General features: G+C 28.4%; 6 protein-coding genes across 11 annotated transcripts in view; 2 read left to right on the forward strand and 4 right to left on the reverse strand.

Annotated features, from left to right (window-relative positions):
* The window catches only part of LOC100749391 (eukaryotic translation initiation factor 4 gamma 3), a 44246-nt gene extending 40802 nt beyond the window's left edge, over positions 1-3444 (reverse strand). Inside the window, exon 1 of the mRNA XM_033324829.1 lies at positions 2506-3444. Within this exon, the coding sequence (XP_033180720.1) occupies positions 2506-2521 (16 nt within the window). The 5' untranslated portion in view covers positions 2522-3444. The remainder of the gene's footprint in view (positions 1-2505) is intronic.
* Positions 3445-6757: 3313 nt separating this feature from the next.
* Positions 6758-8693, forward strand: LOC100749509 (protein LZIC). Its single transcript, XM_003485668.4, has 3 exons — positions 6758-7275; positions 7366-7501; positions 7632-8693. Exons 1-3 carry the CDS (start codon positions 7175-7177, stop codon positions 7971-7973), a joined length of 579 nt encoding a protein of 192 aa, XP_003485716.1. The 5' UTR covers positions 6758-7174; the 3' UTR covers positions 7974-8693.
* Positions 8472-15045, reverse strand: LOC100749626 (zinc finger MYND domain-containing protein 11). Of its 2 annotated transcripts, XM_024372472.2 has the most exons (8): positions 14636-15045; positions 11228-11638; positions 10828-11158; positions 10405-10718; positions 10170-10202; positions 9550-10056; positions 9292-9474; positions 8472-9208 (listed from the first exon to the last, which is right to left on the reverse strand). In XM_024372472.2, exons 2-8 carry the CDS (start codon positions 11621-11623, stop codon positions 9086-9088), a joined length of 1887 nt encoding a protein of 628 aa, XP_024228240.1. In that variant the 5' UTR covers positions 11624-11638; positions 14636-15045; the 3' UTR covers positions 8472-9085. The 2 variants fall into 2 exon arrangements, with proteins under 2 accessions (XP_024228240.1, XP_012249589.1); XM_012394166.3 differs by lacking the exon at positions 10170-10202 and having other exon boundaries at positions 14636-15035.
* A 450-nt stretch (positions 15046-15495) lies between these two features.
* LOC100740933 (pyridoxal phosphate phosphatase PHOSPHO2) lies at positions 15496-17109 on the reverse strand. 2 transcript variants are annotated; one of them, XM_024372474.2, is made up of 2 exons: positions 17071-17109; positions 15496-16398 (listed from the first exon to the last, which is right to left on the reverse strand). In XM_024372474.2, the coding sequence occupies exon 2, from the start codon at positions 16396-16398 to the stop codon at positions 15652-15654; it is 747 nt and encodes a 248-aa protein (XP_024228242.1). In that variant the 5' UTR covers positions 17071-17109; the 3' UTR covers positions 15496-15651. The 2 variants fall into 2 exon arrangements, with proteins under 2 accessions (XP_024228242.1, XP_012249594.1); XM_012394171.3 differs by lacking the exon at positions 17071-17109 and adding an exon at positions 16700-16910.
* On the forward strand, positions 16905-20374 carry LOC100741054 (ankyrin repeat, SAM and basic leucine zipper domain-containing protein 1). Of its 3 annotated transcripts, none has more exons than XM_033324830.1 (10): positions 17672-17776; positions 17913-18150; positions 18400-18568; positions 18656-18778; positions 18859-18979; positions 19046-19151; positions 19226-19360; positions 19417-19763; positions 19859-20081; positions 20149-20374. In XM_033324830.1, the coding sequence occupies exons 3-10, from the start codon at positions 18478-18480 to the stop codon at positions 20296-20298; spliced, it is 1296 nt and encodes a 431-aa protein (XP_033180721.1). In that variant the 5' UTR covers positions 17672-17776; positions 17913-18150; positions 18400-18477; the 3' UTR covers positions 20299-20374. The 3 variants fall into 3 exon arrangements, with proteins under 3 accessions (XP_012249593.1, XP_033180721.1, XP_012249592.1); XM_012394169.3 differs by having other exon boundaries at positions 17684-17776; positions 17945-18150; XM_012394170.3 differs by lacking the exons at positions 17672-17776; positions 17913-18150 and adding an exon at positions 16905-17006.
* Positions 20295-23897, reverse strand: LOC100741175 (conserved oligomeric Golgi complex subunit 5). Of its 2 annotated transcripts, XM_003485683.4 has the most exons (14): positions 23685-23897; positions 23525-23617; positions 23328-23452; positions 23032-23251; positions 22810-22952; positions 22471-22737; positions 22263-22383; positions 22086-22203; positions 21869-22009; positions 21413-21793; positions 21207-21332; positions 21027-21135; positions 20726-20947; positions 20295-20621 (listed from the first exon to the last, which is right to left on the reverse strand). In XM_003485683.4, exons 1-14 carry the CDS (start codon positions 23725-23727, stop codon positions 20436-20438), a joined length of 2295 nt encoding a protein of 764 aa, XP_003485731.2. In that variant the 5' UTR covers positions 23728-23897; the 3' UTR covers positions 20295-20435. The 2 variants fall into 2 exon arrangements, with proteins under 2 accessions (XP_003485731.2, XP_024228239.1); XM_024372471.1 differs by lacking the exon at positions 23685-23897 and having other exon boundaries at positions 23328-23423.
* Positions 23898-23957: the final 60 nt, after the last annotated feature.

Here is a 23957-nt window from a genome sequence, read left to right on the forward strand (position 1 = left end):
CGAACGCTAATGCCTGTCGGGGCAGTCTAAGCATAACGCGAGAGTCGGTCTCGGTATTATCGAGCATACATTTCCTCTCCTAAGTATCTTATAGTGCTACGTTCACTAATACATTAAATCCCATTATAAGAGCCCTGCTCTAACGTACCTATCTATCTTATCTTCGTGCGATAAGTGATTATCTATCTATCTATGCTCATCAGTGTAATCTAAGTGTTGGAAATATATAATTTATAATTCTGTGAATCACAGTGTTATACAAACTCAATCACCCCTATTATCTCAACGGAAATCAGGGGATCGATCAAGTCGTGGTGTCGATTGTTATAATCGTAACGGGAATTTACGACTCCCGTTGACGTCTCTCCTAGCGACTACGTCTCCCCGCGATTGGTCGAAAAAACAGATACAATACAAGAGATTAAAAAATTTATTCACAGAAATAATTCTATTTTTACTCAACCATTTTTTTCTATTGCTGTATTATTGTGCAATAGTAGGAAAACTGCTATTTCATACAGAAATAATTGAATGTATACATATATACATTTTCAAAATATCATCGAATGGCTAACAAATAATAAGATACTGATCAAGTACATCTACAAAATGTCTAAATATAAAATTATTTGGGAATCGATAAAATTGATATTTATAATCTATTGTGCTGTTATTTAATTACCTATCCAAACTATTATTAGTAATATAGAAAGAGAAAGGATTTCCGCAATGATATTTCAACACAAGCAAATAACTGGTTCTTAATGAACGCGAAAATTAGTGACTGCTTCTGACGGTACATGTGTGTGTATTATTACACTCTCTGCATATATAGAGCAAAAGCATAATATTATTAAAACAACGAACAGGTAACTACCGCAGAATGCAAAATTGTACAAAGTACAAAGAAATATTTGACAGTATGTAAATGAAAGCATAGTTACATTTTATTATTTAATATTCCTAATGATGGAATTAAAATTTTATTTGAAGACAGATTTACGTTGCACTCATACAGAAGTTGAATTATACGTATACGAAATCCACAAGATGAACTAGTGACCTGAAATTTACATAAAATCCAATCCAAAGCTAGGTTTCCAGGTTGGATTGCGGAATCAGCGGGATTACGTTGCAAAATTCATATCCTGATGTAGGAAGTTTCAAATATTTCATAAGTATTGAAGTTACAACTTCCATGTACACAACATTTCAAGTATAATAGAAAAACAATAAAAAACTTTATTTTTTCTTTTTTTTATAATAAAATCATAATTTAAAAGATTAGAGGAATGTATTAAATCTTAAGCAGATGCTTAAAAATAGAACTGTTCTTCAATTATTAGAAGAATATTGCAATTAAATATTGAAATTATTAAGAAACGTATCTAATTAAAACAATAAGAATAACAAAATTGTTATGTCTTCGAAATCATGGTTCAGAATCACGAACGTCTATTTTATGCATGTGCTATTCAATGGAACTGAATAGCTGGCAAAATAAATATTAGAATACAATTTTAAACAATAATACGCGCGAATTAATCAGAAGCGCATCCATATGGCAAGTTTGATTTTATTGAGAACTGAGTATTATGCAATTTCGTCCATGATGGCCTTTATAATAAATAGATATTACCTAACAAGACGAGACAGAAGACCTTGACAATCTCAGTAGAAGCTTAACCTAACAGTGAACAATAATTCTTTTATTGCATGTTGTATTGTAATAAAGCGCTATTAGAAACCCATATTCGTGATAACTGCGATTTCCAGAAACTATAATTGGAAATATGAAAAATTGCTCATCGCAAAAATTAAAAAATATTATAAAGAAAAATCAGATGCAGCTTTTAACATAGACGTCTGTAAGCATGTAAATAAGTAATAAAAAAAATAAATTTTATCTATGAACAGATTGACTACATAAGCATAATATAAACATAAATAAATTGTTACATATATACATAATAGTTGGATCACTTTAAAGTAAAGTTTTAATGTTATATATCGTACATTTTTGTAGTTTGATGTCGACAATTTAAAAAATATTGGACGATCTTTCAAATCGTACTCTCTTATACACGTGACACATCCAACTGGTAGGCAGTTAGCTACGTCGTCACTTAGCAAATGATTACTGACTCAGGCGACATCTTCCGAAATCTATTGTAAGTATGTATCATTTCATCTGATACCAGAATTAAAACTTTCAAAGAATTTTAATTCATTTATCGGAAAAATAATAAATTGTTTTAACGTACAACAAATACAAAAGAGTACAAATGAAAACATTACTTAAAATTTCCATACAAATCAGAATTAATTGAAAATTGAATGATACAGTACGAGAAGTTTGTTGCAAATGCTAGTAACGAAGCACATTACTATCTATGAGATGAGCATCAGTTCGTACATGAATTATATGAGCGATGTGAAAACATTCGATCATTCGAATAGAGGCAACTGTCCCTACACCGCAACATAGCGTGACATTCAACTTACCTATCACCGTGGACATTTTTCGCCTTATGTGCTGTTGTACGTCTCGTCCAAATTTTCTTACGACCGTTATTGCTAGTAATGGTAAGAAACAGTGACGATTGAAAACATCTTTAGTGGCGTGACTGCCTATTGGTGATCCTATCCACTTTCGTTCTCAAACATATGAAGGTAACACACGAGATCTCTCTTCGTGGAGAATATACGCCCTGTATGGCGCAAATACTTGAAAGAACAATGAACTATCTAAATGAATGGACACTCCTCATGCTTCGCAAACGAAAAAACCGCTCGTCGAAATTATATAACCTCCGCGGCAGCAAAGACGATATGATACTGGCAAGACAATGTTTTTGTGCGAGTTAGTAACCACGAGACCCGGCAATACCACTGCTGCTACTGTTACTACTATCGTAAAACTCACTCTCGGTACGGTAAATCACCAAGTTTTAAAAAGACTGTTTCGCTTGTCAAGTATCAACCAATATTTTCTCGCACTCTTCCTTACACGTGATATTCACATTATGTGATAATTACAACAAACATGTTCTGTTACTTAAATTCACGCACTTTTAACACGCGTTTTTAACGACCATATGTTGTTTGTAATTCCATACGTAATGCACAGATGACACAATTTGTTTATTGACAAATGTTACCATACACAAAATACAAATCGCAAAATTTTTACGTACAAGAAAACTATCTTGATAAAACGTTCTAGAAAAAAATGTATTTCTGACTGTGATATTTCAAATCATAAGATTATAGAGACAGCCTTGAAAATACAACTCCTTAAGAAGAAAATTATGACGTTTCTTTTATGGTATTACGCACAATTTCTTGTTGTATATCGTGAACTTTTATATACTTGTGGTGAAATTATACTCGATTATTTTCACTATAAGCTAAATAAGAAAAAAAAAAAGAGAGCGAGAAACGTGTGTACCGTGTGGCTTGATTGCCACATGTACACAGACTATGCACGATATATAGATAAACTCAATGTTCGGGTGTTTCCGTACGCCTTCGCCAAGTCAGCTATGTTGCCTCGCTTCATCCTACTCTCCTTCTCTCTTCCTTTTGTGGGTTTTTCACTATTTTCTCTTAGGATACTTCTTCGTTCATCCTTTCACATAACCCATATATCTACTATTTTTACTGTTTTAATTCACCCATTAAATAATCCCTAATTTACTGGAAGAAAACTGTTTCGTAAGATTCAACAGATTGTTCCCCCACTCTCTCACTTACGTTTGTTTTTATTTATATCCGCATTCAGTATATTATTATTTTCCTTGTTACTTCTCATTTTCTTATTAGACTTTTCTTAAGAAAGAAAGAATCCGTATCAAAATTAAAAACTAAAATGAGAAATAAAATAAATCAAGAAGCCATGGATTTAAGAGAACTAATTAATAAGTATAAAAACAAATTATCGTATTGATGTAATTTAATAATAACGTCAAGTGTTTTGAATAAGGTCATTTCAAGATCGATTAATATTTGTATTTACAACATCTAAATCAATATATCAAAAAGAAAATAAGAATTTCCTCTTAATATAATTATAATTCTAATCGCTATTTTAATTATCTCTTATTTATGATCCATAAAGTATAATATCAATACAAATATCTCTGACACAAGCTTATAATTGCAGACAAAATTCGTTTTCCAAATATTGGTAATTTATTGCGTAAATCGTCTAGTTTCAAACGAATATCTCAAAAAATACTTTTAAAATGTATTATTATGTAATTTATCTCACGAAAAAATGTAACTTGTAAAATTTTTAACTATATTAGAAAAATTGGAACCTAAATAAATCCGACACATCGAAAAGTAGTACAACTCGCATAATTACGATGTTTCTTCTATGGCTTCCATAATTTCATTAAGTTAATTTTCTTGTATGTTTGGTCGTTAAGTATATATTGGCAAAATGAAATAATTTGCCATCTACAGAACATGTTTGTCTATAACACATGGACAAATCATTAAGTATTAAAAAATATAAAGTTATAGAAAAAAATAAATATTAAGCAGATGCAACATATTTAAGAATGAAATCAAAAATTATAAATTGTATTATATCAGTACAAAAAATATGGCGACAAAATAAATAAATTGTTAAAAATTATTTAAAAATATATTGTTTAAATTAAAATTTTGAATGGATATATCAATATATTACTTTTAGAACAAAAGTACATTTTTACAAATCGTAGAAAATTTATCAATCAACTTGCATATATGTATGTAAGTAATGCTTCCTTTGTTCAGAGTTCTACTATTCTTTAAGTAATATTTTAATAAAATAAATATTCAAGCCAAAGAAAATAAAAATTAATAGATATAAAATATTGTTAAATGGAAAATAAATGTGTCCTTGTAGACATTTTTACGAAATGTTTCTAATGTATAGCCACATGGACCGCATGGCTATTCTAACCTCAAAACTTAACCTCCTTCCAGTATTTAATTAATATATTAAATTCTAATCGTGTAGAAAAGCACATACACACAACAAATAACAAATATCTGGCAGCATGTATAACAATTAAGTGAAATTAAAAATAAAGTTGACACCATTGTAATTTTGTACTCACCAGCATTCGGTACAAAACGCGGTGTATTCGTTGTAACCACGGTGTTATAATTTTGAGGAGAATGAACACTTGGTTGATTCACGTTCACTATGAGTTGAGGTTGATGCTGTGGCGGATTGTGATGCGGCTGTGAATGATGCTGGTGATGTTGGGGCAGGTGGTGATGTTTCCCCTTCGTTGGCATGCTCATCGCAGGCGTAGGCCTCCTTTCTTTAAACTCTCCACTACCTTCAAAGTTTGTCGCCTTATGTGGCTCGCTGAGGTCCTCATAGGTACGTTATTTTCGCACGTGCGTAGTTAAGTGTAATGTTTGTCGAAAGACTTCTTATCCAAAGCAAACTTTGCTGAAAAATTGGTGGTACGAAAAATGACGGTTAACGTTCGGTCAGCCGTACAGAACTGATGGCACGGTTACACGCGCGCGCGCTTCAATCACGGTCAATTCATACGCAAAATTATTTCTTCACTTTTTCCATATTTTGTGTTTTTGATCAAAATAACTAGATTCGTTCGTATTCGCCGACAAATTATACACTTTTTCCGCAGACTGTCTTCCTCCGTTGACTCATTCGACCAAAAAGTGTTTACGTTATTATCACTTTCTTTTTCCAAGATCGCGCGCGGTTACAATATTCAACTACGCACAATCACTTAGTTCTTCTTGTAATACTAACAAACTATTGTCATCAATAATCGTACCTAGGCCGTTCTACCTGCCTAAAATGTCGCGTAAATTGTCTAACAAACGGTAAATGACTTGTTTCCTTCTAAGAAAAAAGAAGCGACGCGCACCATAAATTGAGCACAACCACAGCACGCCTTTCTTTCCATTTCCTCCTACCCAACGTTCCTTAATGGTAATACAAAGATCTTAAATCTCGTTGTACATTCGACGCGATAACGATTTAAAATGGATGTAATAAATTGTTAATAAGTGATGTTTATCAAATTATTTAATTATAAATTGCAATTATATGCGTATTAATTAATTTGTCCAAAAGATACTATTTTTTCGAAACGACACAAACGGATTTGTCGTAACGTAACGAAACAAAATTATCTACCAACCAATCAGATATTTGGCATAAACTGTACAAGGAACATAGAATCAGTCAAATAACTATTTGATTGGTTGTTATGTTGTTATCCACGCCTGTTTATGCTGATTATGTAGATAATAATATATTTAGATAAACAGCATTTTTTGTTGTAAAAACTGCTTTCAATAATGAATTTCAAACTATTTCTACATATTGCAACATTTTGCTGTTGTGCCTATATATGTATATATATATTCTCATATGTCCTCTAAATATGTTATAAATAAAACTAATATCAGAAACGTATATGAATTTGCTACTGAATAAATCTTATATTCTTAAATAAGAGATGAATATTGATGATAGTAATGAATGATAATGAATATTATTATGACTTTGATATGATTATGATTGATATTGACATAAATATATCAATATAAAATATGTAATAAACATTTCTCCATAATTATATACTTACAAATAACAGAACAAATACATATTATATATATTAAATGCATAAACATATATATTATACTAAAGTCATATTTTCCATTTCATGTGCACACAGATATATACGTACATACATACATCCATACATGACTGCTTTTATACTTGATAATTATGTATGTATCTACTATTGATAAATTTGGTTCAATTGTTATATTTGTTTACCTATTATTGATTTAGTGTAATGTTGTTGCACATGTTTATAGAAATATCATAACTACAGTTACATTTTTAAAATTAAGAAAGAACTAAAAACTTCTATAACAATAATACATATGAAAATCGATGTAGTTACATATGTGATATAAATACGTAGACATAAAACGATTTGAAAGGTTTTCAGCAAGTACATACCTGTCAAGATAATTTACTACAATGATAAAGAATTGATTTTTTAACCTTAATTTTTTAACTGACTTCACTTTGTAAAATTCAGGCAACCATATAAATTTAAACGTTCGTTTTACTTTTTGCTATCAATTTATCTAATTATTATCGTTTTAATATTAAAAAATGAGTTCTCATGGTAAATTACAAACTGAGAAACTAAGAAAAAATTTAGAAGCACAATTGGATAGACTGGTGCAACAATTAGAGGATATAGAAGAAAACCGGTATTATTGATAAATTACATTTCTTAAAATTGTTCATTTAATAATTTTAAAATTAATATTTTTCTTCTATAAAATTAATATATTTTATAGAAATTCACTAGATGCTGCTGCTTATGAAGAAGCTATGCAACTTACAAAAGAAGATTTACAGGAATTCAATGAAAGTTTACAAAGAATGATATCTGGCGACACAACATTAGTTGATCAATTGGGTGCAATACAACTAGTATGTACTAATACTATTTTATACATCATAAAGCATCGATATCATTTGAATTTTAAACAATATTAATATAAGGATATCAATTATAATATTTTCAAAAATACTGTAAATATATACTTACAATTCTAAATAGGCAATCCAAGCAGCAATTAGCGAAGCATTCAAAACTCCTGCTGTTATCAGAATGTTTGGAAAACGAGAGACATCACAACTTAGAGAACGATTAGCTCAAATTGATCGTGGTGTAAAACTTGGAAAATTAAGTAAGGAGGTCAGTGATCATCAACGTGCAGAGGTCTTAAATGCATTAAGGCAGCTTGGAGAGAAATTGGAACCTCAAGAATTACAGCTATTGGAAAAATTGATGCTTAGTAACATTGACACAACAAGTTATGTGCAAGTAACTGATAATGTAGAGAAAGGTCGAATGGCTATGGCAGTGGTAGGTGATGAAGTCAGAACTCAAAATACTTGAACTGGAATATTTTTTCATATAAATTTATAATTTTTTACCAAGTTTATAACAATTTACATAAATAAGGGAACCAAGTATGTAAAAAGATTGATAAATTAATAATATATATTTAAATAATATTGCTAAATCAATATGTGCGTATAAATATTTGTATAAATATGGAAATATGTATTTTCAATTTTAAATATAACTTAGGTATATTGTAAGTAGATTGGTTGTAATGTGAAAAATTTGCATTTTTTATTATCTAATTTTTGTAGCTGTTCACTCCATTTTCTTGCTAATTTCAATCAAATTTCCAAAATGGTTACTTTCATAAAAATGTGATTGATGACTTAAGACTGAGAATAATGTTAACAATTTTCACCATAAATTTAATTCTATAAGTAGAATATAAATTATATAATAAGCAAATATACATAGTTTTATTTTTAATGTATCTTGTGCACTATAAATCATAATTGTGTTTATTTCCAGCTGCATTATAGTACTGCAGTATAATGTAATAAAATATGTTTGTTTTATTTCAATGTCATATTTCACATAAATGATTTGGGAAAATAAGGAAACATACATTTATTACGCATGTGGTATTTTGGATTATATCACTATTGTTAATATGTATACATACACATGTTATACAAAAATATAGCGAAGAATATTGCGATCAGTCACATATTTTATCAATGTAAAATTTTAATAAATTTGCTTTTAAATGTATAAATTTACTATTCACATTAATACCTAAAGGTTTTACATTAAGAATATGACACTTCAACAAATACTTAAAATAATGTAATTCATTATTCAAAAACGTAAAATTTCCAAATAAATGTATATATAATAATCAGTTACTATTTCTTTACATTTTTACTTATAAATAGGACTAATAATTACAAATCAAAGCACTCACATTTGTTTGCATACATATTACAAATGCTTCCGTGTAAGTAGGAAGCTCACAACAAGGTATGTCAAATTAGTGTCAAGAATATATTAATATGCTTCTACAAAGCATCCTCTTTTTTACAAATACAGCAATTTCAATCTCTTTCTCATTTCAATTTTATAATCTTTTTAATTTTACTGCACTTATTACACTCATCACTAATTTAACGTTTACGTCGGCAGACTCTTTTATGCTCACGCTGCCAGTGGATTTGTTGACAATCAGTACTGCAATATGCAGTATTCCAACAGCAGTGATATATGGCTTCAGCTTCACAATTATAACACTAAAATTAAGATAACTATTATAATATATGTAAAACAAATATTAGAATACGTGTACATAAGAAAAATATTAAAAGATTATTACCCATTGTTTCTTCTTTATTTCTGATATAATTTGTTGGTGTCTGTCTGTTAGTTGCCTTAATTCTTTAGCGTGTTCGGCTTGTAATTTTTCCAATTCTTTACATTTTTCCAGTTCTAATTCCCGACGTAGCTTCTCTAATGCAGTTGTAGTAGGTTGTTCCGATGTTCTGCGTTCCCTCTTTATCTGTAAAACATAACATTATGAAATTATACAGATACGTAATAAATACATTTAATCAATGATTTTTAAATATTATACCTTCGCAGGCAATGTTTCCGTTTGTATTTGTTCCGTCTGTACGAAAACACATTTGGTTCTTGGTTCTTGAGAACTAGATGTGACCATATCTTCTTGAGAACCTTCTTTCTTCAAGCCTTGAGGACACGTACTGGATATTTCTCTTGCAGGTTCATCTTCTGCCACTGGCAAGCAGGGTACTTGCCTCTCTTCACTTTTAGCTTTAGTTTTTGAAGAACGTTCATTATGTAGGGTTCCCTCTTGATTTGGTGGCATATCATTGTGACCGTCTGAACTGAGACGTTCTACTTTAACTCTTAAATCCTTAAAAAGTTGTTTCGCTGGATTAGGATTTCCCGCCGTATTTTTTGAACCTGATGACTCTATATTTCGGATTTTAGTTGGTTTTGGACCCTCGCTATCGTCGTCGATGTCCAAATCCCCGATGCTCTTGTCCAACTTTAGCAGCAAATTCTGATGATGCTTCAGTTCATCAAATGCTCTGTTCCAAGCAGTGGATCTTTTTATCTATGGAAGGTAAATTGTGCACGTTTTAAGAAAGGATGATTTTCTTCTGACTGCACAATGAAACAGAGTGGTGAGAAATTAGTTGTACACTTTAGGCCACAGTATGTGCATACCTCCATTTCTTTCCACTTTCCTTTTTCCGAAGGCTATGCAAGAATTTGTTGTTAAGATAATAATATACCTAAGTGCAACAACAATTTCTAAATTGCTTTTTCTCTCGACAGTTCTCTTCTATTGTGTCAGTGATACGATACATTGTAAATGGCGTGTAACCTAAACCGAGAATTTCACAGTGTTCGCGTGACAATTTCGCGTTGAACGCCGGATAATTTTGTGACTTATCTTTACCTGTAAACTCTGTAGACTGGCGGTAATCGGACGAATGAACATTTTTTCGATGTTGGCACGCATATGATGACCTCCAAAAAATCGGACGTCATAAACGTTGCCATTAACTTGCATCACTTTAGCCGGCCAGTAGGGGTATCCTTTTTGTTTTGCATAAACTAGCTGATGTGGTGGATTACAGGGTATACAAAACCATAGCTTCTCTGATTTTTCATTTGATATCCTATAGCAATCGGCACAGCGGCGGATTTCTTGAAGATCGTAGCAGCAATCTTGATACATTGTATTACCCATTTCTCCTATTATGCTATGAGCTAAATAAATATCCAAATTAGAATTTGTCATTAGTATATTTTTAAATAATTACTAATTTAATACATTTTTTGAAGATAATAATTCATAAATTAGTTTCCAGTTATATACCTCCATGATATACAATGATATTGTGTAGCATGTTATGTGCATCAGCTTGAAACTCAGCAAGATTATTATATTCATTTTTCTTAATTTTTGAATCCATGATTGCTAAGTCCATATGGTGTTTTATAAGAACACCTGGTCGCCATGCATCTTCTCCATCACTAATGTAAGTTGTGCCTGAATATCTATTAGTTGGTGTAACAATAGGATCATTGTTAAAAACGATAGTACGATTTGTAATTTCTGGTGGTAATTTTGCTTTCAAATGTCCACAAGTAAAATTCAGAATGTGATTGAGATCAATTTTATCTGGATATGTGTCATTATTTATATTCTGTAACAATTATTTTTACTTTATTGGTATATAAAGTTTTAAATTTTATATCTAATGTAATGTACTTACTTCACAAAAATTACATATTTTCACTTTAACGTTACTAGGCATATGACATTCAGGGTGATAAACCCTATGACATTGTTGACAGCATTCCACAGTTCCTGCTTTGTGACATTTGCAGCAATACCAGTCATGACCATCATTAGGTATAATATCTGATGGTAATCTGTAACTTTCTTGCTCTATACCATTTTTTGTTGGTACTTTCTTTAAATAAACAAGTCCATCATCAACTGCTTTATTTAATTCTTCCTGGGCCTCTTGTTCTGTAATTCCATAAACTCGAGCTAGATGTCGTACCATACGATCATTGCTTGGTAAACTTCTTTGATGTATAGTTATTTTGATAGCATCCCATATTCGTTGTGTCATGAAAGGATCTGTCCTACGACGAATGGACATGATGATAGATATGCACTGAAACAAATATTGAAAGAACATTGGACTTTTATAAGCTATATAAAAATAATAAAATTACTTTGAGTTAGGAGCATTTTGTGAAAATATATTGTTTTACATAATTTTACGGATATTAAAATTTATTACACAAATGTAGCCTATATACATGAAAATTTTGCATTAGAAATATGATATCAATACCAGCATTTGTTGATATATAGATAATCAGCATACCCCCATGTTACAATACTTGTCATATCTAAAATGTAATAGTTAAGATACCCCTATAGCTTGACATAACATATTAAAATAAGATACTTGTATATATTTGTATCCAAGAGCATTTCTAAATATATAGTAGCTTCCAGAACTGTGCAAGGTATATATATAAGAAAATTATAATCATTACAGTAAATTTAGTAATAATTAGTATTACATATAATGCAACACAAGTGAAACTATAATATATAAATCTTTATATATATATATATAATATGTATTTTATAATGCTAAATGTATGTGCATGCATATTATTGTTATCCAGTGTTCTTACAATTGCAATTTTGTTAAAAAAGCAATTTAAACAATGGAAGGGTACACCATTATATATTTTGTCAATATCTGATGTATTGTTTTCTATGTTTACATCAAGTATATTATTCACAAATTGTATCATACACTTTACTTATATCAACCATAATAAAGTGAACAGTGTCTTCCCTGTAAGTGACAATATATGGAATATAGAAAGAGGCAATGAAAATCAACAAATAAAGCTTAAAAGCTTTGCAGAAAAATTGAACACTGTCATAAATCCAGACTATTTTAATGCAATTCCAAAGTGTAATATCATAAGTATCATAATGAAATATGGAATGCTATTCTTCCCATTTGTAAATTCATTTGTATCTTTGTTAATATTCTCTGTGGAATGCAATTTAAATGTATTTTATCTTAAGAAGCAGTGTTTTAAATTTCTACATTCAGAAGAAGCAATATGCGAAGATGATATTAGTATAAATAAATTTAACAGTGAAATAAAATTTGATTCTGTAATAAAGCCCAAAAATATTTCAGTAATCAAACAGTATATGAAGAATATTTTATATGTGTTTAATTATAATGAAACAAAGAAAGATAAAACAATTACAACTATATTTGTACTAAGTCAATGGATTATACCTGTTATTATCACAGGATTGTTATACTTGTCTGAATATAATACAAATCTTACAAGGGACATGGAAAATAAAAAATGTTTTATTGAAAGTATACTTTTTCTTGACGATTGTCATAATAATATTAAATCTATAAATATGTTTCAAAATCCTGAATTTGAGACAGATACAGCTATAGTATACGATAATTTTACCAATAATGAGGACTATATAAAATTACAAATTTCCAACATTACTCAAGTGAATGAGATAATATCCAAAGTACAAAATATTATTTTTTCTACAATGAATGACATATCCACTATGTCATTTAATACAACTTCTTATAACATTTCTGAAGTTATAGATAAAACAAAGTATTTGGATACTTATATAAAAGATATAGAGCAAAATAAGAATGCTGGAAATGTATTTAATCCAGTCAGTGTTAAGAATAATACAAACTTACGAAGTGATATACAATTAAGCAATTATACCAATAGAGTCAATGGAGAATCATTATTATTTGATTACTTAATGAAAAATTCTTCAAGGGACACATTAAGAGTAAAAATTTACAATAATGAAATTAATACAAATACCACAGAAAAATTAAATGTTAGAAAATTACAAACAGATGTTACTGAAAATAAAGGCACTATAAACAATTTTATAAATACAACTGAAAAATATAATATACTAATTATGTCAAACGATTCAAAATACCATAATAATAAAGAAGTAAAAGAGTTGAAAGAGTTAAAACCAACAGAAATTTTTCTACATACCAAAATCAATATTTATCAAAATGATAATACATCAAAAACAATGCAAGTGTATATAATAGATAAATGTTTTGTATCAATTGAATTCTTAAAGGTACATTTGCTTATTCTGGTATTTATAATATATTTTCTGCCAATTTTGTTCTCCTCAATTCTACAGCAATATGGCAAACTAAACTGTAAAATTGTTTTAGAAAAGTTGAAAGCAAAAAATAAAATTCTGTTAAACAACTTTAAATCTGAGTACACAAATGAAATTAATAATATGTATTTTGATGTTCCTATGAATTCCAAAGGATTTACTTTAAAACAAAAATTTACATATTTGGATGAAAACCCTCATACACAAGAATTAGTTGATTTTAATAAATTACAACTAATGAGAATTCATCACGAAGACTTTAATCAAAAATGGAACAAGCACTGCAAAGATAATAAACATAATATCTCATTTGATGAGACAAAAATACAATTGAATATAATAAGTCAACGTGCTACAAACATGCTGCAGCTTTTTGACAGTATTAAAATGTCTTTACTAAGTGGGGTATTATTATGGACACCTTTATTTTTTGAATGCTTAATCAAAGTGTTTACAGTTTTATATATACCAGAATGGTTACTGAATATAACTTATCTGACTGGTATAGCATTTAGCACATTACGGAATATTTTCAATCTGAAAATGATAAAGCTTCAAGAGAAGGACATAAATACCGCAAAAATAAATAGTATTCATCCTATTACATGAATTTCAATTTCATATTTCTTTAAATATTCCAAGGAAATAACATACACATTTAGTTGTAGTAGCTTCATATTCAAAGTTTTATATAAAGTATATTTTTAGTTTTGCATATAAATGGCGTTATGATAATAATGCATTATCAGCTCTTTAGTTCTTTGACTAAAAGTATCTAAATTTAATTAAAAAATGATTTTATGAAATTTTTCTATTATAACGTTTAACGTTATGGAAATATAAATAAATTTACTTTTGTGATACTTTAATTGATTATTATTTCGTAATTATAATTGAGTAAAATTTTATAGGAGTCTCTAAATTTTCTTACCGAAGCTGATACACTAACTTGCTGTTCGTATACTGTTACTTTCTGATCGCAAAGAAAAATGTTAACTTTTAGATCACAATTAATGATCAATTCATGTTTTTCTGTCTTATCATAAAATACATTAAAGGCAAAAGTAAAACTTTTGCCGACGCCTGCAACCAATAATAAGACAATAATTAACGTTAGAGACGCGCAACTATATTGCACATAACGCGCACGTCATAAGTTCAACCTAACCCTAATAATGCGTGCGCATGTTAGTTCATGATTCATAATTCGCAATTCAGTATTAGTCAAATTTGTATAATATAAAGTTGAAACAGTGGCACAAATATTATAATTTTATATAAAATGTAAAATTTTGATATTTCGGAACTTAAGAATTATCTCTTGTATAACTAAGAGTAATTAATTTCTTTATTTTCATATTTTATACATATGTAATTTATTTTTTTTACGCTATATATATATTAAAGGTAATTTTTTTTAAATATATCTTTCACATAGTTTAATGGTGTTAAAATTTGAAAATATACTATTGTGCGTGAAAGTAAATTTTGAACTATACAAATTTATAAACTGTAATTATAAAATTTCACATATATACTCCTTTTTACTAAAAAATTGTTTAATGTTATTTCATCATATAGAATATGCAATTAAAATAATATATTAATAAATATATATATATATACTATATATACTATATATATACTATATATAGTAAAATAATATATCAAATTGTGTATACAAATATTTTGCTAAATACAATTCAATTTCTAAATACATTGTTCCAATTATCATTTTATCTTATGCATGAATGCGCCTGAAATTTGTTTTAGAGCAAATGGTATACTTAGAAGGGAAAATTTTATATATGTATTTTTATAAGGGACTTGGAAATATCACTATTATATCACATAATAATTATTGATAATAGTATAAGTATTTTTACCTATTAGTTATAATTAAAGTTAGATAAGAATAAATAAATGTTTTGTTCATTTTCATTATAATTATAAAGAAATTTGAGAAAATCCAATTTCTTTTTCTAGTATTTTTAAAATTTGTACACCGTCGCTCCATGGAAATACACGTGCATTTATTTTTGGAATCTGGTTATTTTCAGCATGGTCCAACATCTTCATAAGTGTATAATCTTTTCGCGGAAACGCAACATCACGTTCGGAAAGTCGTAAGATCGGGCACAAATCATTTTTGCCATCTCCAACGTATGCTATTCGATCAAAATGTACTCCTTCATCGTTTCTTTTTTTAATGTAATCTTCTAAAATTTGCCCCTTGCATAGATTGACAGTACTCAATTTACAAGAATTTTGGACGTGATACATGTCTAGTTTTATGACCCCATCGTTATCGATTTTCGCAGGATTTGTAAATGTTTCAGTAATAACATAATTTAAATTTTTACTTTTTAACCATTCGCTAATAAACAACATATTTGAATCGCTAATAATAATAATTTCATAACCTCGAGAATGTAATTCTTTTAGAAGATTATCAATGCCCGGTACAGGAGGTATGTTATTAATAGCAGTTTTGATTTGTTTTATGTCGATGGAATTATTGTGAAGCAATTCAAATATCTTCCCCATGTATGTAGTCCAACCGTTAGAACGATATAGATCCTTTACACTGTCCGGCAATTTTTCGTTGGGTAATAGTTTTCGAACCACGATATCAGTATTATCATTGACAATCGTATGATCAAAGTCAAATGCGATGAGTACCGATCGATGCATCTATTAAAACACAAATACATTAAAAAAACAACCGGCATAAATTTATAAGGTTACTCATTTTGAATTTTGATTTTAATATTTCAACACAGTATATTCTCTCGGGATAATTCGCAACTGGGACATTTCTTAGTATATATTTAATCGTTTAATTCTTAATATTTGTAAAAGATGAAATATATTACTAATGTACATTGTTTTTATTATTAGCAATAATTAAATAATTATATACATGTTGTTTTAATTATAAAAATTATATTAAAATGTTATCCAAGTTATTTCAAAATATTATACTGTTACTTACTGTTAGTCAAATTTTCAACCATGCATAAAACTGCGATTTTGATAATATTGTAATTTTTAAATGGAGAACTTGCAACCAAACCTTGCGGCAGGTGTCCAATAACAGATCTTTGTAGAGTCAATAATTTTAACAATATAAATTAGGAGCAAAGAAAAATTTGCAACTGAAATAACTGGCAGATATCCAAATACTGACGTTTGTATAGGTTAAGCAATCTGGATAATATGATTCGTAAACGGATAAAAATTTGCAACTGATCCCTCAGACAGGTGTCTGAAGACTAAAGATTGAAGACTGACGCTTGCAGGTTAGTATTGTGCACATGAAAATAAATAGTATTGCTATTATAGCAGATACAACCAGATACACACAAACCCATTACTTCCCCCACACACAGATTTTATATAATAATAGATTTTATATATATAATGTATATTAAATATATATATTATAATTTTTAAGTATTTTTCAATATTATACCTATTACTTTGTTAGTTTTTTATGTTTCATTAAGTTTATTGTATACTTATTTATATATTTTTGAACAATTCATCGTTTTCATAGTTTTACACAGTTCATCATTTTGAAAATGTAAATAAGTAAATATTACTATAAATCTCTCTTTTATAAACAAATGTTTAATATTTATAAAATAGTCAATGTGTATTTAATTACAGTGTACTATTTATACAAGTATGATACAAACGTTAATTATAATACACATTAATAGTCATTTGTATAGAATAATAAGTCATTGTATATACAGCATAATTATAAAATTCATTATTGGAACAATATGCTTTCGTTTCCATGTAATATAACAGAGGTAATATTTTTACATACTGAAAGAATTATATTTAAAAATAATATTTCATGGAAAATTTTGAATCTTTGTTGTGTATATTCTATGTTTTGATATCATTTTTTTATTGTTAAATTTTATAAAATATGCTACATAAAAAAGATGTACAATCTGTCCCACGATCATACAGACAGGTTCGATACTCATATATCGAAGTCTAGGGAGAACAATCCAAAAATTGAGTCGTGACTAGATGTGAAAAATCAATATGATAGGTAAAAAGGTTTTCTTTCTTCTCATGCGTGATATGCTATGAATATTTGAGACAGAAACAAAGACATTCTACTCACCTTTGCCTGTCTCGCAAAAATGCAATTTTATTGACTGTCCATGTTGATTTTTCATGGTTAGACACGACTCAATTTTTGGACGGTTTTCCCTAGTGAATGTCGGTCGAGATCTGTTATATGTATGATCGTGGTACAGCGCATGCGCTGAATGGAAAACATTTTCAAATTTTACAAGGCTAAAAAAAAACTATTGTAATTTTATATTTTATATATTTTAATGAAATAATGTGCTTCCAAGAAATATTAAAATATCAAGTAGCGAAGTGAAAAGTGATGAAAATTTTTCTCTTTCGGAAAAGGTGTGAAAATACATACATACATACGTATACATATGAATATATATATAACCTATAATTTTGTAAATAATGTATAATAAAAACTAATCTGTAAATAATGTATAATAAAAACTAAATATAATGTAATAGTAAAAACTAATCTTTTTAAAAATATTAAAGAGATTGAAGAAGGAATTATTTAATTCTATCAGTATAAAATAAAATTTTTTTTACTTTATTAATGAAAAATTAAAAGTTTTATATTTTGTACAGCAAACAAGAACAACTAGGTATTGTTTCCAAAACAGTTTAGTATTAAAAAATATAAATACATTTAATCAAGATAGAAATATGGATAATAATAAAGAACAAAGTATTGAACGTGAGATGATAAATGCATGTACAGTGGGCAAGTTCGAAATTGTAAACAAATATATTGAATGTAATTATTTTATATTAATAAATTATATTTTATATTGTAAAATAATAATATTTTTAATATAAAAGTATATTTCACTATAATATATAGCATATGATATAAACAAATTTTTATGTGATGGATGGACTCCACTTCTGTATGCTGCTTTTAATGCACAAGTAAACGTCATTGAGTATCTCATAAACAATGGAGCTGATGTTAATAAGCATAAGGGTATTTCCTTTGTACTTTGTGTTATGTATTAAATGTTTGAGAAAAATTTGAAATCTAATATGGATGGTGTAATATTTTAGATGGCTATACACCATTAATGGCATTATGCAATTCTATTAAAGAAACAACAGAACAACGTATAAAATGCTTAACAGCATTAATTGAAGCAGGTGCTAATCCAAATGCAAACAATAAACAAAGGTATTTACAACATATATATTTTAATATATTAATTATTTTAATAACTGTTAAGTAATATTTTTGCAGACAAACACTTCTCATGTACGCTTGTATGTCACAAGAACCTGAATTTATAACAGAACTAGTGAAATATATAAAAAATATTAATGCATATGACAATAGGAAACAAACTGTAAGCTCTTTTAGTAATACTAATAGTTATTTCCAATAATAACAATAAAACTACGAATTATTTATTATTTGTAGGCATTGATGTATGCAACAATAGCTAATAAACCAGAAGTAGTCAAAATATTAATAGAAAATGCAGCAGATGTTACATTAACTGACTTAAATGGTCTAACTGTATATGATGTAGCTTCTATGAAAGGATATGATAAAGTAAGTTAAACTATAACATCCTGTTATAAAATACAATATAATGTTAACTATTACAGATTTTGTCGCTATTAAATCTCGATGAAGAAGTAGCAATAAATACTTATAAAATATTTAAAGTGTATGAGTGGAAACATATGTTTCCATCACTACTTAATATAGACAATGAAACTGTAGATCCTGATGTGTATACAATTTTATATGGGATGAATTTAGAAAAATATACTCATATTTTCCAAGGGATAAGTCTCAAAACATTTTTAACATTAACTGAAAATGACTTAATCCACTTAGGATTGGATATTAATGCACATAGAATACAATTTATAGAATGTCTTCATAAATTTCATAGGAAAAAATGGAGTATACAAAGCATTGGTGCTATCAATAAATCGTTACCCTATACGTATGTTTACTTCATAATACAATTATGTATTAATTAATTAACTGCAATTATTGTAGCATTGGATTATGAAAATGTAATTTTATATTCGTTTTCAGATTATATAATGGTATAGCCTCATTAGGTATATTATCTAAACAAATCGCTGTTATTGGTTCTAGTTTTCGGTATATTAAAAATAGTTTATTAAAGGTAAATAGTGGAGATATATATTTAACTACTGAACGAATATCTAATTATGAGCAAGAGCTTAAAAAAGTACAAGGGACACTTAGTATTCTAAAAAACGAGCTTATGCAAATAAAAGCACTTTCTAAAAGGGTAAATATATAAATATCTGGTAATGCACATTAAAGAGGAAACATTAAAATATATTTTATTAACATAGGTTGAAAAAGAAAACGATATTGGTATACCCGCAACATATATCAGACCAAAAAAACGTAACATAAATTGGCCTATGTGTTTAAGCATTACATTAATTGCAGGAATCTATATATCGAAAACAATATACATTCAGAAATTAATATGTTGTTGAAAATATGATTGTATCTATTAAGAACTTTTGTATATTTATTTGTTCTAAACTTGATTAATAAATTATTCATGTAGAATGAAATATTATCTTCTATAAATATGGAAATATACATCTTGTAATACAAAATTTTACAAATTTTAATGTTCATTTAAATTAGCTAATTTTTTCATTAATGGAAATAGTGGATGGAATGTTGGAAGATTTTGTTGTCTGACTGTTAACTGATAACGTTCCAGTGGTCCACTACAGAAAGCTAATCTATCTCTTTCATTTGGATGTTTATCCATCCACTGAGATAGTCGACCCACAGACCAACTTGTACTCTATATTAATAGTAATTAACAAATTAGTACCAATCTAAAATTTTTTAAATTTAGGATAATTCAGTTTCATTACAAAATAATAATATAAACATATATTCTCATACCTGATGTGGAGATACTAATTCAGGTGGTGCAGTAGAAAATAAATGTAAAAGAACAAGAGAGGAAGGTATGCCACATTCCCCTTCCCCTCCTAAAACTTTCTGGACGATATCATCCGGGCTAAGTGGAAGTAGTGCTTTTAATGCTCGTAATGTTCTATATTGTTGTTGTTCTGATGATCCCAACTGCCCTCCTCTACATAATGGAGCAACAGCTATTTCTATCTAAATGAAAATAAAAAGATAAAAGATTGAAACTTAAATATAAAATTTTAGCATGATACTACCATATATTACAACATACCTGACTAAAATCAACAATGAGTTTGGCTCTTCCAAAATCAGTTAATGGTCTTAATATGCAAGCATGTCTTACAAAAAGTTCAATGCACCGTGAAGCAACAGATTTACAACTAAAAATATGATTAATTTCAGCAATATGTCGCAAATACATTATAAAAGTTGCAATTATATTTTTAATTACCATTCAGCAACTACTGCCTGATTTTTATATGGCATAAGAAATGTATTTACAGAACGTAAAATAAATCCTTGCAATTCGCGCATGTAGAGTGAGCAGTTAATTTCTTTTCCTATAGGGCTACTCAGACTGTAGAGGAAGAATACGCATACATATATAGTACGTATATTTTAAGATATATTTAATTTCAGAACATTGTATTTACTTACTCTCGAAATTCTGCATCATCATGCATGGTTAAAATAATACTTTCAATTGCGTCACTAATAGATGCTAACAACGGCGATAGTATGTTTTTTGTTAATACGTCTACTTCTTTAAGAGCTACAGAAATTACTGAATTTCCTTCACATGGGAGACCAGATAAATTTGCTATTACACGAGTTACTTGACTAGAAAGATAATAAAGTAGGTTTGCAAGAGACACATTTGTTTGCTGAACAGTGGTTGGAGAATCAATTACTTGACTAGCTTCTCCACCCACAAGTAATCCTTGTTCACATTTTAAGCAAAAGAGTCTTATAGCTTTTCCTACATTACGAGCAACTACTGTTGAAAGGCCATCATCAACCAATGACACACTTAATTCACTACAAAGAACATAAGGATTGATATTTATTAGACAGCATTAAAAATGAAGATATATATCTATTATCTTGATTTACTTTGTTACTGTGCGTATAAGACTATCAATTTCATCCTGTGTAGGTAATCCTTCACCAGAAAACATAGTATGTACTTGATCTAATAGACGTGATACTGAGCGAGATAAGTATGCGTTTTCAAATGGTAATAATACATTATGACTGAAAGAATATAAATATTATTTGTATTATATAAGATAAATTATTTGACGTCTTTTTTATATATCTTTCTATTTACTTGATTTTGTAAATACTAATGCTCTGTAATCGTTCCTTCAGACGTTTTCTCAAATCTAGAAATATTCTCAAAAATTTTGGGTATTCACCTTCTAATGCTTGTTTTACAAATGATGAGCCTGAAAACATAAACGCGGTGTTTTTATCAGAACGAATATTTCAATATTATAATTTTTACCTTGTGCACGTTCAATTAATACTTTAGAAAGCAGAGTGTTCACTCTGTCCCAAAATTTCTGTGATAGTTCATCCAACTCCTTCATATGATGTTCTAATAGTATTCTTTGCAATAGTTCAATCTAAGATAATAATATAGTATATAGTTTGAAAATATGAGTAAATAGATTTAAGAAAGATACAGAACAAATATTCTTCAGTTACATTACTTGTAAACAGTGTGTATAAAGAGTATCTTGAAAAAGTCTTTCAAGATTTTCCCAAATTCGTGTGCGTAAATTTCCAGAAGATCCTGGAGAAGGAATAGCAGCTCGTCCAGGTGCTGCTCTTTTTCCAAGGTCTTGATTTGTTGTTAAAGTTACATCTAATGATTCTGAAGCAATTTTTTCAATCTCTGATAAGGCAGAATCTATGACATTATCTATAGCTCCATTTACAACTCTCAAATTTTGAAATACCTGTACAGCTGTACTAACCTATTTGTTGTAAATTATAATTAACAGTTATAAAGATAATAGTATCTAAAAGAATAATATGTACTTATATACTTTAGCTCTATCCATTGTTTGTAAACCTTGAGATAAAGTATGAGTTGCTATTCTCTGTACTGTTGTTCTATGAGATTTTACAACTTGTTGATCATCAGCAATAACATCTAATCCATTTAAATCTGTATCCATCATCAACTGTTCTATAAACAACAATTATCATATTTCTTTTATATATATATATTTTTTATGAAATGTAAAATTAAAAATAAATTAATATACCAAGTTCATGAAGGCTATTCGCAGCTTTTATGATATCTGGACCTTGCATATTATTTGTCATTTGAGAACATAAACGTTTTGATAAATGTTGCATTCTAGCTACTCTCCGTAGCAAATCAGAAGTTTCATGAAGCCTTGCTAGAACAATTGTCTGAGTCTCAATTCTATTAAAAGGATCAATAATTTTTCCACGTAAACGTTCTACAGCTGATAAAAGGCTCTAAAACACAAAAATTTATATTTTATTCAAAGTAATATTTATTTCCCTCAATATTTATAAATGTATTTATATGTACCTGAACATGTAACTGCATTATTGAAAGCACACCTTCCAATTTTTCTACCCATGATGCTTGTGACAATAAATCTTCATGATTAGCTAATACTTGCTTCTGTAATTCGGCATTCAATATTTCAATGGCTATATCAAAAATATTATATATTATAATATATCATGACATTATGTTGGAGATATAATAATTTTTTTATTCACCTTGTCCTAATTTATTTATCTGTTGTGCCACTGATAACATTTGATTGATATCACCTTTTTTGGATTCACCATCAGAAAATTGTTTAAAAAATTCTGAAAGGCATATGCTTAAAAAGAAAGCTTTAATACATATTTTGACGCATAATGTTGAATAAATTACCATCATTTTCTATATCCTCCCAATTTTTAATTTCATCCATCATCAAGTTAAGAGTGTTGAAAATACAGATTGAAAATGAAAGATAATTAATGACACGTATGTAGCAAAATGTTATAGGTTGTAATTACTTCATATATTTTAAATATTACATTTACTTGTTACTATAATTATGATATTTTTTATCATTTACATTATATTATTTACGTTAAAATTTTACTAATAAAAATATCTGCATCTGTAGGTATATCTTCGTTATATTTTCCTCTCTGATGC

The sequence above is a fragment of the Bombus impatiens genome, unplaced genomic scaffold, assembly GCF_000188095.3.
Source record: "Bombus impatiens unplaced genomic scaffold, BIMP_2.2 scf_0075, whole genome shotgun sequence".
Classification (NCBI taxonomy): domain Eukaryota; kingdom Metazoa; phylum Arthropoda; class Insecta; order Hymenoptera; family Apidae; genus Bombus; species Bombus impatiens.

Bases quoted from the DNA above. Each gene is read 5' to 3' on its own strand.
- LOC100741175 (XM_003485683.4), bottom strand. From the start codon at position 23,727: ATGATGGATGAAATTAAAAATTGGGAGGATATAGAAAATGATG. The intron at 22,204-22,262 runs GTAAAAATTATA...TTATGTTTTCAG, and splicing joins ATTAATTGAACGTGCACAAG to GCTCATCATTTGTAAAACAA. The intron at 20,622-20,725 runs GTATGAGAATAT...CTATTAATATAG, and splicing joins AATTAGTATCTCCACATCAG to AGTACAAGTTGGTCTGTGGG.
- LOC100749509 (XM_003485668.4), top strand. From the start codon at position 7,175: ATGAGTTCTCATGGTAAATTACAAACTGAGAAACTAAGAAAAAATTTA. The intron at 7,276-7,365 runs GTATTATTGATA...TATATTTTATAG, and splicing joins GAGGATATAGAAGAAAACCG to AAATTCACTAGATGCTGCTG. The intron at 7,502-7,631 runs GTATGTACTAAT...AATTCTAAATAG, and splicing joins AATTGGGTGCAATACAACTA to GCAATCCAAGCAGCAATTAG.
- LOC100749626 (XM_024372472.2), bottom strand. From the start codon at position 11,623: ATGTCCATTCGTCGTAGGACAGATCCTTTCATGACACAACGAATATGG. The intron at 10,719-10,827 runs GTATATAACTGG...ATATTTATTTAG, and splicing joins TATCATTGTATATCATGGAG to CTCATAGCATAATAGGAGAA. The intron at 9,209-9,291 runs GTAATAATCTTT...TCTTAATTTTAG, and splicing joins AAATAAAGAAGAAACAATGG to TGTTATAATTGTGAAGCTGA.
- LOC100740933 (XM_024372474.2), bottom strand. From the start codon at position 16,398: ATGCATCGATCGGTACTCATCGCATTTGACTTTGATCATACGATTGTC.
- LOC100741054 (XM_012394170.3), top strand. From the start codon at position 18,478: ATGGATAATAATAAAGAACAAAGTATTGAACGTGAGATGATAAATGCA. The intron at 18,779-18,858 runs GTATTTCCTTTG...GTAATATTTTAG, and splicing joins TGATGTTAATAAGCATAAGG to ATGGCTATACACCATTAATG. The intron at 19,764-19,858 runs GTATGTTTACTT...ATTCGTTTTCAG, and splicing joins AATAAATCGTTACCCTATAC to ATTATATAATGGTATAGCCT.